General features: G+C 35.9%; 1 protein-coding gene across 1 annotated transcript; it reads left to right on the forward strand.

Moving 5' to 3' along the window:
* The first annotated feature begins 681 nt into the window (after positions 1-681).
* Positions 682-4,094, forward strand: LOC131683170 (alpha-actinin, sarcomeric-like). Its single transcript, XM_058965005.1, has 3 exons — positions 682-826; positions 954-1,046; positions 3,546-4,094. Exons 1-3 carry the CDS (start codon positions 758-760, stop codon positions 4,077-4,079), a joined length of 696 nt encoding a protein of 231 aa, XP_058820988.1. The 5' UTR covers positions 682-757; the 3' UTR covers positions 4,080-4,094.
* The last annotated feature ends 9,357 nt before the right edge of the window (positions 4,095-13,451 follow it).

Below are 13,451 nucleotides of genomic sequence, written 5' to 3' on the forward strand. Positions count from 1 at the left end.
TTAATGACATTCCGATATGAAAAAATACCACTTAGCTACGTATCCTCCGCCATCGAGTGCGGCAATTTTGATGCGGTATCTATCCCATTTTTAGGGGAGAGATGCCGCACGACGACATTTTCCTCTGAAATTATGGATGACCGTGCTCATGATCAGAATGCCTTCTAAAAGGTCCCATCTATTCAACCGATACATGATTTACCACAAAAAATTGAACAATTTAAAAAACGAAATTTTAATGTGATACTGAAAATTTTTTTGGCACTCCGTGATGCAACTGGATGCACATAATCATTAATAAAATTTTCGTAAGTTAATAATATGGATTATTTTACATCACCATTGCATTCTTCGAAAGACAACCTTACAATATCATATTACCATACAAAAGTGACTCTATATACGAGATACAGAGAGTGCGGCATCTCACCTGACGCGGCATCTCTCCCGAAATTACCAAATATATTCCCTGGATAATACCTGTAAAAATGCTTATTTCGAACTTCTGACTACGTATAACCTCCTAAAATATATAAGATACGCATTTCCCAGCGTTTTTCTGCTTATTCCGCAATTCACATTCAATAAGGCATTTTTGTGTTTTATGATCTAATAACAAGTATTAGCCTCTTATTTCGAAATCCACTAAAATTAAGTAAATTCTTAATTTAATATTGTGTGTTTGCTTTATTTTTAAATTGTTGTGTGTTTTGCCTTTAATTCACTGATCGTTCCTGTAGATCTGCAGAATACCGCAATGCCAGATGAACGGGCTATCATGACCTATGTGTCATCGTACTATCATTGCTTCAGTGGTGCACAAAAGGTCTGTCTATTTTAACCTCTGCAATTGTTTCAAATAATAACCTGAAACGCTATTTTTTCTAGTGAATGTTTGATAACTTAGCTGAAATATTATGAACTATATAATGTTTTTTTTATCATTTTAATAGGCTGAAACTGCTGCCAACCGAATTTGTAAGGTTCTGAAGGTTAACCAAGAAAATGAAAAGCTTATGGAAGAGTATGAGCGGCTGGCAAGTGATGTAAGTAAGAGAAAATATATCGTCGCTTTTGACTTATGGCTTATGACAAACGCCATTTTGGGGTAGAATTAGATATACCACATCATTTGTTTTAAAAATCTCTACAAAGTGGCGTTTTCAGAATTTTGACATTTTGCTTGGTTACTGAGTATAGCGAGTAACGTGTTGAGAAATTTTGAATTTTTTGCTTCAAATGACACTGTCTAACGATTGGCTCAAGTTGTCTTGATGTATAGGATGTTTTGAGAGAGAAACACAATGGTGTAATCATTTTCAAAACAAAAATACACGAATTGTGAGAAAAGTGCAGTTTAAGTTTTAAATTGTGAATATAGTATATTTGGCAACACTGTAACCAAAAATAACTCAACGCTTTTCTTGAAAAGGGCGATACTAACAGTGACACCATTCAAAGAAAATCAACAGTGAATATTTTCAGATTTGGTTTTAATATGTATTTAAAAGCTATTGCTTTTTGCATCATAGATTGCATGAATCTGTGATCGAAACTCAAAACTGCATAAAGTATTCAAAATGATTGAATTACATTTTGTTTTGACTATATAAATCGACTAAATGATAGTACAGTCGTGATTCGCTGGTGGGACACTTTTTAACTGGACCTCCGCTAGTTGGACCATTGTTCAACTAAAAAGAATTCGAACGTCAAAATCTCATGTCAAATTTACTTTGAAAAACAATCTGACAATATTTAGAGATGTGAACAGATGCAGTTACACTGCTAACATCTTCTTTGGAGAGTTTTTGACATTTGTCAGTCAGTCCAACTAGCGAATCAAATTTGTTAGTTGGACAAGGCTGTGACCCAACCAGCGAATCACGACTGTATCGCCTTTTTGGCGATTGTTTACTTTTACAGTCCCACGTATCACCATTGAGGTATCGCCCTTACGTTTTTTTTACAATAGCTTCCGTTTTAGGCCATCGATTTCGTTCGAGATTTTTCAATAGCCATTATTACTATTACAACTGGTATCAGCTTGATTATCGCCAAAAATACACGTTACGTTCAGCATCTGTGTGCGGCTAGAATGTACTATACCGATAGGAGATGGCACGCACACAAACGTATCGTTCAGCAATCAGCTGACTGATTTTTGTACCACGTGTATCATTTGTTTTGAAAAATTAAAAGGTACAAATTTCCCAAACGAATCAAAATTTCGCGAAGAAAATCTATTCATCAGCATGTGCTAACATGCTTACATACAGTGATACAATTTCTAAGCAATCTGAGATAAGACAGTTAAGTTACTAACGATTTTATCTTGCGCGCCCATGCAATGTTTTGATTTTGACGATAAAATAAAAAGAAGAAGCAAAAACGACGGGAGCCATTTTAGCTGCCACCTTGTGACTCTATTCAGCATGTCCTTAAAAATCGTTTTTCTCGAAATGTACTAAATGGCGCTTGTCATAAGATAGCACAACAGCGACGATATGACGTTCCCGGAAAGTCGTTCAAGACTGATTTGCCTTAGTTTCTTTTTGATCATTTAATTCCGTCTGATTTCATTCTTGTTCTCGCCCATGAATTACTTGGAACAACTCTTTTATACTCATTTGTTAATTTGGAATTAACTAAAGGTCTTAATTGCCACATTCGATTCTAAAACTGTACGGCGGATTTCTCCGTTTTTTTTAAATTGCAAGATAAAAGAGTGCTTCGTTAATAAATATCGATTGGATCATCTATTATTGATGATCGGGATACCTTTGTAAAATATGCAATACTGTTTTTGGTCACAATAAAAAATTCATTGTTGTGAAGTATTTAGTAAAAAATACTATATTTAATTACATCACCCGACCAGGAGAAAATAACTGGGCAATAACCTGAGCATACTATTTTTTGGTATTCATACCAAAACTTAGTATTAATTGATTATTATACCTCATTGAGGTATTAAGCAGGTATTGAAGAAACATTTTTCAATACCTGCTTAATACCTCAATGAGGTATAATACTTTATTTTAGTATTATTTATGTATTCCAGTTATTTTTACAAATACCAAACCAATACCTTATTGAATACCTCCATAGAGTGAGTTATTGGAAGGTTGAAAAATGTTTTATTATTATTCAGGTATTATAATAACTTGTTTCATTATCAAATAGTTATTTGTAGAACATGTCTGGGTTATTTTTTTTTTTTTTGGTATTTTACCTCTTATATTTGCCCATTAATACCATATTGTGGTAAACAGTCGTTGGTATTGATACCTAAATTTAGTATTCCGCAGTTTTTTCCTTCCGCTCGGGTGCACAAAAGCAAATACGAACGTAACTGGATGAAGCGACAAGCAAGTGAGTTGTGATGATTGTTTCACAACCGAGAACAAACCCAAACTTATATACATGCACATTATATTTAATTGGAATTGGATTTGTATATTGGTACACATTTTTTTCATATTGCTGGAAGTGTACGTCGTTATGTCAATTTACGGTCAAATTGATTGTTATTTGTACTTCAGCTTCTAGAATGGATTCGTCGCACGATGCCATGGTTGAGCTCCAGACAATCGGATAGTACCCTTGCAGCAGTTCAAAAAAAATTGGAAGAGTATAGAACATACCGACGCAAACATAAGCCACCACGCGTTGAACAAAAAGCGAAGTTGGAAACAAATTTCAATACGCTCCAGACAAAATTGCGCCTTTCGAATCGCCCAGCCTACATGCCAACCGAAGGAAAAATGGTGTCCGATATTACAAACTCTTGGAAGGATTTGGAGCATGCGGAGAAAGCCTTTGAGGAATGGCTTTTGGCTGAAACCATGCGCTTAGAACGATTGGAACATTTGGCTCAAAAGTTCAAACACAAAGCGGATACGCACGAAGAGTGGACAAAGGGTAAAGAGGAAATGCTACAATCGCAAGATTATCGTAATTGCAAACTCAATGAGCTCAAGGCGCAAAAGAAAAAACATGAAGCTTTTGAATCGGATTTGGCCGCACATCAAGATCGCGTTGAGCAAATAGCTGCTATTGCTCAGGAGTTAAAGTAAGTAATGACATACATCAACTGTAATTTTTCATGGATTATTTGCATATTACAAGTAAATTTCAGGCGCCCAAATGGGGATAATCAACGTTTTTCCGAAGCATTTTATATATCTTTTATATGAAATGTACAGGATTTGCTCTAACTTCTTCCAAGGCCTACGAACTCAGCTCAAAAAATTGAGACAATGGGTCTTATGAATAAAAAGTAGTAAGTTTGAGTAGACTACATTTGGTAGTAAATACTACATATTGGAATGTCTTCGTATGAATAAACGATACTTTACTACACTACATATTTCGAACTTGCTACAAACAGTAAATTTCGTATGAATAAAAGTAGTTCTTACTACAATTTTGTGGTAGGTAGCTACGGGTAGCTACTCATTGAGTTCACTGGTTATTTAAAGAAATACAGAATTCAAAGTCACATTTATAAGTTACTGATTGGCAAAATAAAATTACAGCAGAAATATGGAAAATAAAGAAAAAATCATAGCCACATCTATTTATCAGCCCTTCAAACACTCGGACGACTTTGTTGCATAATTTTGGTTATATCTTTTGATACAGTGAATCCATTTTTAATGTAAAAACGTTCACATTTAGGGGAACAGTTGCACTATCAATTGAATATGGAAAAATACGAATAGAAGCGGCCAATCCGGCACAAATCTCCGATCAATATGGGGAACGTGCCATTTGAGCCAGACGCTACTGATGTACAGATTTTTGAGAAATTATTACAAAAACTATTTTTAGAAATATTTTTTTCAGTTTCAGTATTACTTCCTCTCTGTCTCTCTCAGCTTAGCCCTCTATATTAAAATATATCTTCACTTTTGAGATTGGTCGCTCACTCTGAAAGGTAAAGGTTTGTAATACACTCAGGTTAGCACCCAGCAAACGCCTGGCTGAAGTCTACTTCCAGAAACGTTAATTGTAATGCTCTGTGACTGTCCATTCCAAAAATTCGACAGCTACATTGGTCGACTAAATGTATATAATACGATATATCAACAAAAGTCATTCCATTGTGCACATCGATAAAGTTCAAGTTTCTGGATGTAAAATATCAGAACAACTTGTAGACGGCGCCGGTGGTTGAGTGGTAAGCGTGACCGCCACTCATTCCAGTTGCCTGGGTTCAATTCCAGCCGAGGTCGTTGTGATTTTTCTGAGGTGAAAAAATCTGTGGTCACGTCTTCCTTCGGAAGGGAAGTAAAGCCGTTGGTCCCTGGTCTATGACTTTGTTTGATCGATATCTAGTCCAGATAGTGAAGTCACCTCTCTGGCGTTGGTAAAGAAGAAGTAGATCCAACTTCTATACTCTTACTAATAAAATATCCTCCTCCTGTGATATTTGTGGAGTGCGCAGTAGTATATACGGCCTCTAGCAAAAGCATGAATCGGACTTACAATTCCTTCCCTTTCCTTCCGCGATCTACGTTCGGGCCTGGCCGGCGCCCGTATTGAACAATAAACACTTTAGGATTACCAGGAGTTGCACATTGAAAGATGTTTCGCTATATATATATATATATATATATATATATATATATATATATATATATATATATATATATATATATATATATATATATATATATATATATATATATATATATATATATATATATATATATATATATATATATATATATATATATATATATATATATATATATATATATATATATATATATATATATATATATATATATATATATATATATATATATATATATATATATATATATATATATATATATATATATATATATATATATATATATATATATATATATATATATATATATATATATATATATATATATATATATATATATATATATATATATATATATATATATATATATATATATATATATATATATATATATATATATATATATATATATATATATATATATATATATATATATATATATATATATATATATATATATATATATATATATATATATATATATATATATATATATATATATATATATATATATATATATATATATATATATATATATATATATATATATATATTTCAAAAGGTATTCTTCTACTGAACACATTCGTGGAACATTGTAAGTTTGCGAAAATTTGCTGAGAAAAGTTATTAACAGCCATTCAAAGTCTCTTTGGCCACATTGGCCACCATCATCGGTTCTGGAAGCCCCGGCGGAAGTATCTAAATTCAGAATAACAGTCACATAAATTTCATCCTGATCCGACTTCCGTGTTGGCGTGCGGTCATAAAGCAAATTCCGATTCAAACCGATACTCCGATGAAAGCAAAAAAGGTAAAAAATTTGCTAAAATGTCTCTCAAACAACTCAAATTAGGTCACCGACGGCCAACCAAACTTTCGTAGACTACATTGACCACTGTTCGGTTCAGTGTAGAGACAGCACAGTGTCTACCGTAGAGTTATTTCAGACAGCATGGCAGCCATACGTATTTTCAATCCCACCGTTATTGCTAGCAGTATGCAAACCTTAGGCAGTAAGATTTATGCTGCTTTATTTACATTTTACGGAAACATCTTTTCACGTTAAATTAAAATAGTTGTACTTTGACTGTTTCCGAACAGTAAGTACATAAATAGCAGTAAGAAGAAAATAAAGTACAGTTTAATAGTTACAACCCACTAGACGAACAATCACAACGTTTCGTACCGATTTTGACACTCGTCTAAATAAACTAATTTGAGAGATTCAATTGAGTGACTATAAACGTATCGAATTGAACTAAGTGCAGAAATCCCCAAAAAATAAATTAGGGGTGGTATTTATCGCCATTAATAAGACACTGATTTACCCGTACCTGCACGCTGTTCTAATTACTCGTGAACTTACCCTTTTGCTGCTACCATTGGTGATCCGCTGTTCCTGAAAAGAAGCGCTGGTGAACGAAGAAATTTGGTTGCTCCCGTCGCGTCGATGACCGCTGTTCCTGAAAGAAGAAAGGTTACTTACCCGTTGATTGCTCCTGACGATGATCCGTTGTTCCTGAAATACATAGGCTGCTAAAAGCAGAAGAAAGTTGAGTGCTGCCATCCCGCCGACGATTCGCTGCTCCCGAAAACGAGATCTGCAAAATAAGAAGGTAATCCCGACCCAAACAGAAATCCTGCTCCACCATTCCGGAAGTGCCCGGGAAAAGCGGTCATCTTTCAAAATTAACGAACTCACATCAGTTTTCCGTAAATGGTTGGGCTGATTCCCACAAACTTAGTCCCAAATGATAGCTATATTTTCCTCACAGATGTCTAAAATTCCGTACGCATTGCTTATATGGTTCCGGAAATATAGACTAAATCGTCCGGTCACATATATAATTCCCATATAAGCCGGAACTCAAAATTTTTTTTTCAAGGGAGAGATCCCATGAAAATTCAGAAATCGAATTCGTATTTTTGATGTCAAACATCTTTAAAATGCATGAAACATCGAGATTTTATGTCATCTCGAAAAAAAAAAATTTCATTAAGATCGACTTTTTAGGACTTTGCTGATTTGGCACCTTTTTGCCTTTCTCAATAGAAAGGTATTGCAATTGCTCTGAAACCCGACTTTTTGCAATTTAATATTGCCGTTGCTCTTTTTCTTTTACAAAATTTTAGATTTTTTTTTTTCAAGGGGGGATCCCATGAAATTTCAGAAATCGAATCGTATTTTTGATGTCAAACATCTTTAAAATGCATGAAACGTCGAGATTTTATGTTACCTCAAAAAAAATTTCATTAAGATCGACTGTTTAGGAATTTGCTGATTTCGCACCTTTTTGCCTTTCTCAATAGAAAGGTATTGCAATTGCTCTGAAAACCGACTTTTTTCGATTTAATATTACCGTGGCTCTTTTTTCTTTTACAAAATTTTAGAACTCGAATAATGATTTCTTTTCTTGTATATAGTTGTCAAGTCATGTATAATAAAATTGTAATGTATACATTTGAAAGCTTTTAATAAATATAAGCAATTAAAAAATTATCGTGTTCATGATTGAGAAAGGCACAATTGGATTAATACAGGTTTTTCCTTACATTCTTGTATTTCATAATGATCTTGTATTTTGCAGTGTATTTATTTACTTTTTTCTGTTATTGTCTGAACTTAAAACAAAACTGAATATTCTAGGACACTTTAATTGGTAAATGATTAGCCTTGGATGAAAGCATGAGGAGATGAGTTTAATTAAATTTCGACAGACGCTGTTTTAAGAAAATGATTGATAAGTTCCATGTATAGAGTATCGCGATACGCCAGCATGTCTCTAACAGGAACATGGATTGGTCTTCCTCGGACTTGTAAAGAATATATTAATTGTGATCTGGCTTCAGGACCAAACAACATGCTCAATGTCGTGGTAACCCTCTCCACAAGCACAATGATTACCCTCTGCGAGTACAATACGACGGAGATGCGCATCTAAAGTATAATGATTGGACATGAGCCTAGACATCACACGGATGAAGTCCCGACTTACAACCAATCCTTTGAACCATGCCTTCATTGATATTTTGGGGATAATTGAGTGTAGCTATCGTCCCAGATCTCCATTGTCCCAAGATGTTTGCCGACTAGCAAGCGTTCTCTGACGAGAAGCACTTTAAAATTCATTGTAGGCGATGGGTCTTTCATATATTTTACCATCTAGTGCTCCAATCTTGGCTAAATTATCAGCTTTCTCATTGCCCGAAATAGAGCTATGGGTGGGGACCCACACTAGGGTAAATTGATAACATTTTCTTATTAAGTTACTCAGAAATTCTCGTATCTTCCCCAAAAAGAATGGATCGTGATTATCAATCCTCTTTGAGCGTCGAGCTGCAATTGTGCTGAGACTATCAGTGAGGATAAAGTAATGCTTCGGGGGTAAAGTGTTAATTATTTGCAAACTATAGTGAACTGCTGCTAGTTACGCTATATAAACAGAGGCGGGTTCTGCAAGTTTGAGAGAAAATGGAAAACTATTGTTGAAAATACCGAAACCAGTGGCTTCACTGATTCGTGACCCATTAGTGTACAAAATTTTATGACAGTCTATGTGTTGGTATTTACTTGTGAATATTTTAAGGATCTCCAGCGAGCGTAGATGATCCGGAATTCCACGAGTCTTCACTTGCATGGACGTGTCGAAGAATAAAGTGGATTCAGGAGTATCTAGTATATTGATGTATGCGGGAACATACCTAGCAGGCGCTATTTCTTGTGACATGTGATTGACATACACTGTCATGAATCTGGTTTGGAGTTGAAACTCGACAAGTCTTTCAAAATTTTCAATTACCGCCCACAAAATTTTCAATAACCTCACATCGAATAGGTAAACGAGAGGAGAGATCCCAGAATCGGTCTTTTAAAGGAAGAACTCGCGCTAGTACTTCAAGACTCATCGTATGGGTCGACTGCATTAAACCTAAGGCGATTCATAAACAACGATACTGTATCCGTTCCAGTTTAATAATGTGAGTGTTCGTAGCTGAACGGAAACAGATGCACCCATATTCCATTACTGAAAGTATTTTTGTTTGATACAATCAGGTCACTTGGATGAGAACTCCACCATGATCCAGTTATTGTTCGCAGAAAATTTATCCTTTGATGGCATTTTGTTATTAGATACCTAATGTAGCCTTCCCATGTGCCTTTAGAATCGAACCAAATTCCAAGGTATTTGAAAGTCAGGACTTGGGCTGACGTTCTACCAACCAACTGAAGCTGAAACTGAGCTGGATCACGCTTCCTTGAGAAAACTACCAACTCTGTTTTCTCCGTAGAGAAATCAATGTTCAGCTTTAAAGCCCAAATTGATACATTATCCAAGCTATCCTGCAATTGTTGTTGTAAATTTATAGCTTTTGGTTCTGTGGCAGAAACCACACCCACCATCATCTGCAAGTTGTCTTAGAGTGCATGGGCTGACAATATAATGATCAATGTCATTCACATAACAATTATAGTAACTTATTCTGAATTTCGCCTAATCGCCATATGAAAAATGCATGTGCTTTTCTGACAATAAATTGTATAAATAATTAATTAATATCGGTGAAAGACCACATTGATGTAGTTTCTTCGAGAGAACATCAATGGAGACTGAATCGAATGCTCCTTTTATGTATAAGAACACAGACGCCATTTGTTCTTTTTTTGCGTAAGCGAGTTGGATTTCGAAAGTAGCGCCAGGCAGTCATTCGTTCCCTTTCCTCTCCGAAAACCAAACTTTCGGGTATCTGTGAGCAAGCCGTTCGCCTCAACCCAGTTGTCGAAACGTCATAGGATTTTTTTTTTGACAATTTCCTGATGCAGGATAGCATTGCAATCGGTCGATACGAGTTATGGTCGGAGGCTGGTTTTCACGATTTTGGAATGGCGATAACTCTCACTTGTCTCCAGTCACGCGGGACAATGTTCTGCTCCAGAAACATGTTGAATAAATTCAACAAGCGTCTTTTTGCTAGGTCAGGCAGATTCTTCACCAGATTGAATTTGCAAGGTCATCATATAACAACAGCCCAAGAACTTTATAATTGGGCTATTTTCAAGCCCCTATCCGTTTTTTTCGGAATCCGAATACAATAAAATGGAAAAAGTTAAAAAATCGTTATACACGTGTGAAGCAAATTTCGGGAAGACAGTCATTCCATAGTTTTAAGCCTCAAAATTAAAACTATATTATTGTCAAACGGTATTTGGTATTTTCGACGGAAGAAATATGTATTAAATTATAGCTAAAGAATAAACGAATAAAGTTATAAAAATATTTTACTTATTTCTCTTCATGCTTCTTCTGAATTTTTGATACAAAAATAAATAATTCCGAAATATGACCCTTTTAAAACCACCAGCATTTTTATTGAAGTGGAATTTCTAACCAAAGATGACGCTCGGTAAAAATATTTTGAACGCGAGGGTCTGCAATGTCTAAACTTTTTTCTATGTGGTTAATGGACAGCCCCCAGGTTGAAACAAATATTGTACCCAGCTTGTAAGTAGATCATAGATTTCTTTATTCACACCTACCATGCGGTTTCATGGTTTCCATGCATGTGGGCCCCACATTGTGGGGTGTATACATAGATTTTTTATTTTCAAAAAATTATATCCGAAACCTCTAGATCTGACTCAAAAATATGTTTGGAGGTATTGTGTAGAATTGAACGATCTTTCATATAAAAATACAAAAGTATGGAGTATTCAAGGATCTTCACAGTGATTATCAAGAAAAACCACCGACCCTCGGTTCCGACAGCATGAAGTAACAAGTTACTTTACGCTTGTCCGGACATGCCGTAGACTCAGGTGATTCGCCTTTCTAATGCCAAAAGACCCTGACTCCTACGGCAGCAGACAAAAGGTTAAGTCGCCGGTGAGCTCTAAGCTTGCATATATGATCCTACCACGCTTTTCTAAACTTTCTCCCTTCAACACCTTGCTCTCCCTTGAGTACTATGGCTCTAAATATTGAAAAATATACTTCACCTTCCAGTCCCTTGCTAATTAAATGCCGAAAAAACTGTTGACAAATCAATTTTAGGTATGATACTTCTGCAATTCCACTGTAAAACAGTGATGGAGTCTTTCACCTTAGGAGTTGATTTATCCATCGAAAGATATAATTGCTGCAAGGATGGGCCATTGAGCAATCAGTTGCTCTAAAAATGTTCTAATTGTTGGGAGGAAAGCTGAAATTATACTATTTAGTGGTTCAGAAATATTGAAGGTTTTAAAAATCCAATCAACAATTTCAAAAAAATTCAATAATCCTACCACCGGTTGAGGCTCAGAAGAAGTCGAAGTTTTATTATTTCCAGTAATGGTGTTCTGTTTGGATTGTACATTCCCAAAACCGGGCGGAATTGAGTTCGGTTTTGAATCGGATTTTTTTTTGGTTTTGGGCGCAGTTTATCTATTAGAGGAGAAATTTAAAGGCACTTTCTTAGCAGTTTAGGAAAATAAAATTGTTTTCTTTTTCTGGAACCTCCAGGTAAAACAAATGATGTGCCTTCGCATGCTGCGTCAGAGTCAGACTGTTTCGAAAATAGAGATGTGTAAGTGTTTTCTAGGAAGATTTAGGAGTAGGAGGAATGGGGTTTCGGAGTAGCATTTTTAACATTTCTGCATAGGAGCGCTTAGACTTCTCCTTCAAGGATCGTTCAATTTTATCCTCGCGCAATTTATAAATGGGACATGTAAGGAGCTCATGTGGGTTCTCTCCGCACATTAAACATTTTTCTGAAATTTTATTGCATGTATCCTCTTGATGAGAACCCCCACATTTGCCACACGGTGCCTTATTGGAACAGAAGATGGCTGTGTGGCCAAGCTGTTTACAATTAAGGCAATTTATTACACGAGGGATAAAAAGGCGACCAGGGAGACGAATCTTATCGATAATGACATAGTTGGGCAGCGCAGACCCAGTGAAAGTCACTCGAAACGAGTCTGACAGTCGATAAACTTTTTTATCTCCTTCGTGTGATACAAGTATCGTTACGTCTTTAAGTATGGTGTATTTGAAGCGACCAACCCCATGTTTAATTAAGTCATCAACAGTCAAACTCGATTCTGTGATGACCCCATCAATTTCAATTTCCTTTGAAGGAATATATTCACGCGTAAAAAGCTCGCAAGAAGCAAATGCATTGGCTTGTTTGAGACTGCCAACGACAATGCGTCTTTTATCTTTATTAACTTTGACGATCTTTTTGACATCCGAGAATCGCGAAGTCAAATCTTTTGAAATTTGGATGATATTTAGCGCCTTTACTTTACGCCTAATAAATACAATCCATGATCCCGTTGACGACTCCGGGTAAATTTTAATTCTAATCGGCTTTACATTTTCAGCAGAAGGCTTAAGAGGAGGGTCAGTTACTCGTTCTCCCATCTCGTCATCCATTTTACCTAGCAAGAAAAACTGCTATCTGTGTGATGAAGATCAACACCGGTAGAACACACCTCGTGTGTATGTCGTTGTAAACTTGGTGCCCGTTGTTTGGCAATGTGACACTTGCTGTCCTTCTTCGTCGCGTTGCTTCTTCAGTAGAGGAATAGACCTGCCTGCATCACTTCCAAACACTCTCCGGTTAAGCTGCTCGTCGATATCACCACCACAAGCGCACTCTCTCCGTTTCCACCACTGCGGTAGACAAATGAAAACCCCACTGTCGATGCGACACTTTTCGGTGTCACTTGTTGTCCTGATTGGCAAATTCGTCTACCGTGGTTTGCTGTCAAAACACCACTTGTCGAGGATGCCGTTGATCACGCCTCCGACGTATTAACTGTCGACTCTCACTTAACAAACTGGTCACTCTTTCCCACTTCACAAACGCACATAGCGTCTCGCAC

This window comes from Topomyia yanbarensis, chromosome 2 (genome assembly GCF_030247195.1).
Source record: "Topomyia yanbarensis strain Yona2022 chromosome 2, ASM3024719v1, whole genome shotgun sequence".
In the NCBI taxonomy this organism is placed as follows: domain Eukaryota; kingdom Metazoa; phylum Arthropoda; class Insecta; order Diptera; family Culicidae; genus Topomyia; species Topomyia yanbarensis.

Coding starts and splice junctions, on each gene's coding strand:
- LOC131683170 (XM_058965005.1), top strand. CDS start 758: ATGCCAGATGAACGGGCTATCATGACCTATGTGTCATCGTACTATCAT. Junction 827..953: donor GCTTCAGTGGTGCACAAAAG/GTCTGTCTATTT, acceptor TCATTTTAATAG/GCTGAAACTGCTGCCAACCG. Junction 1,047..3,545: donor ATGAGCGGCTGGCAAGTGAT/GTAAGTAAGAGA, acceptor TTTGTACTTCAG/CTTCTAGAATGGATTCGTCG.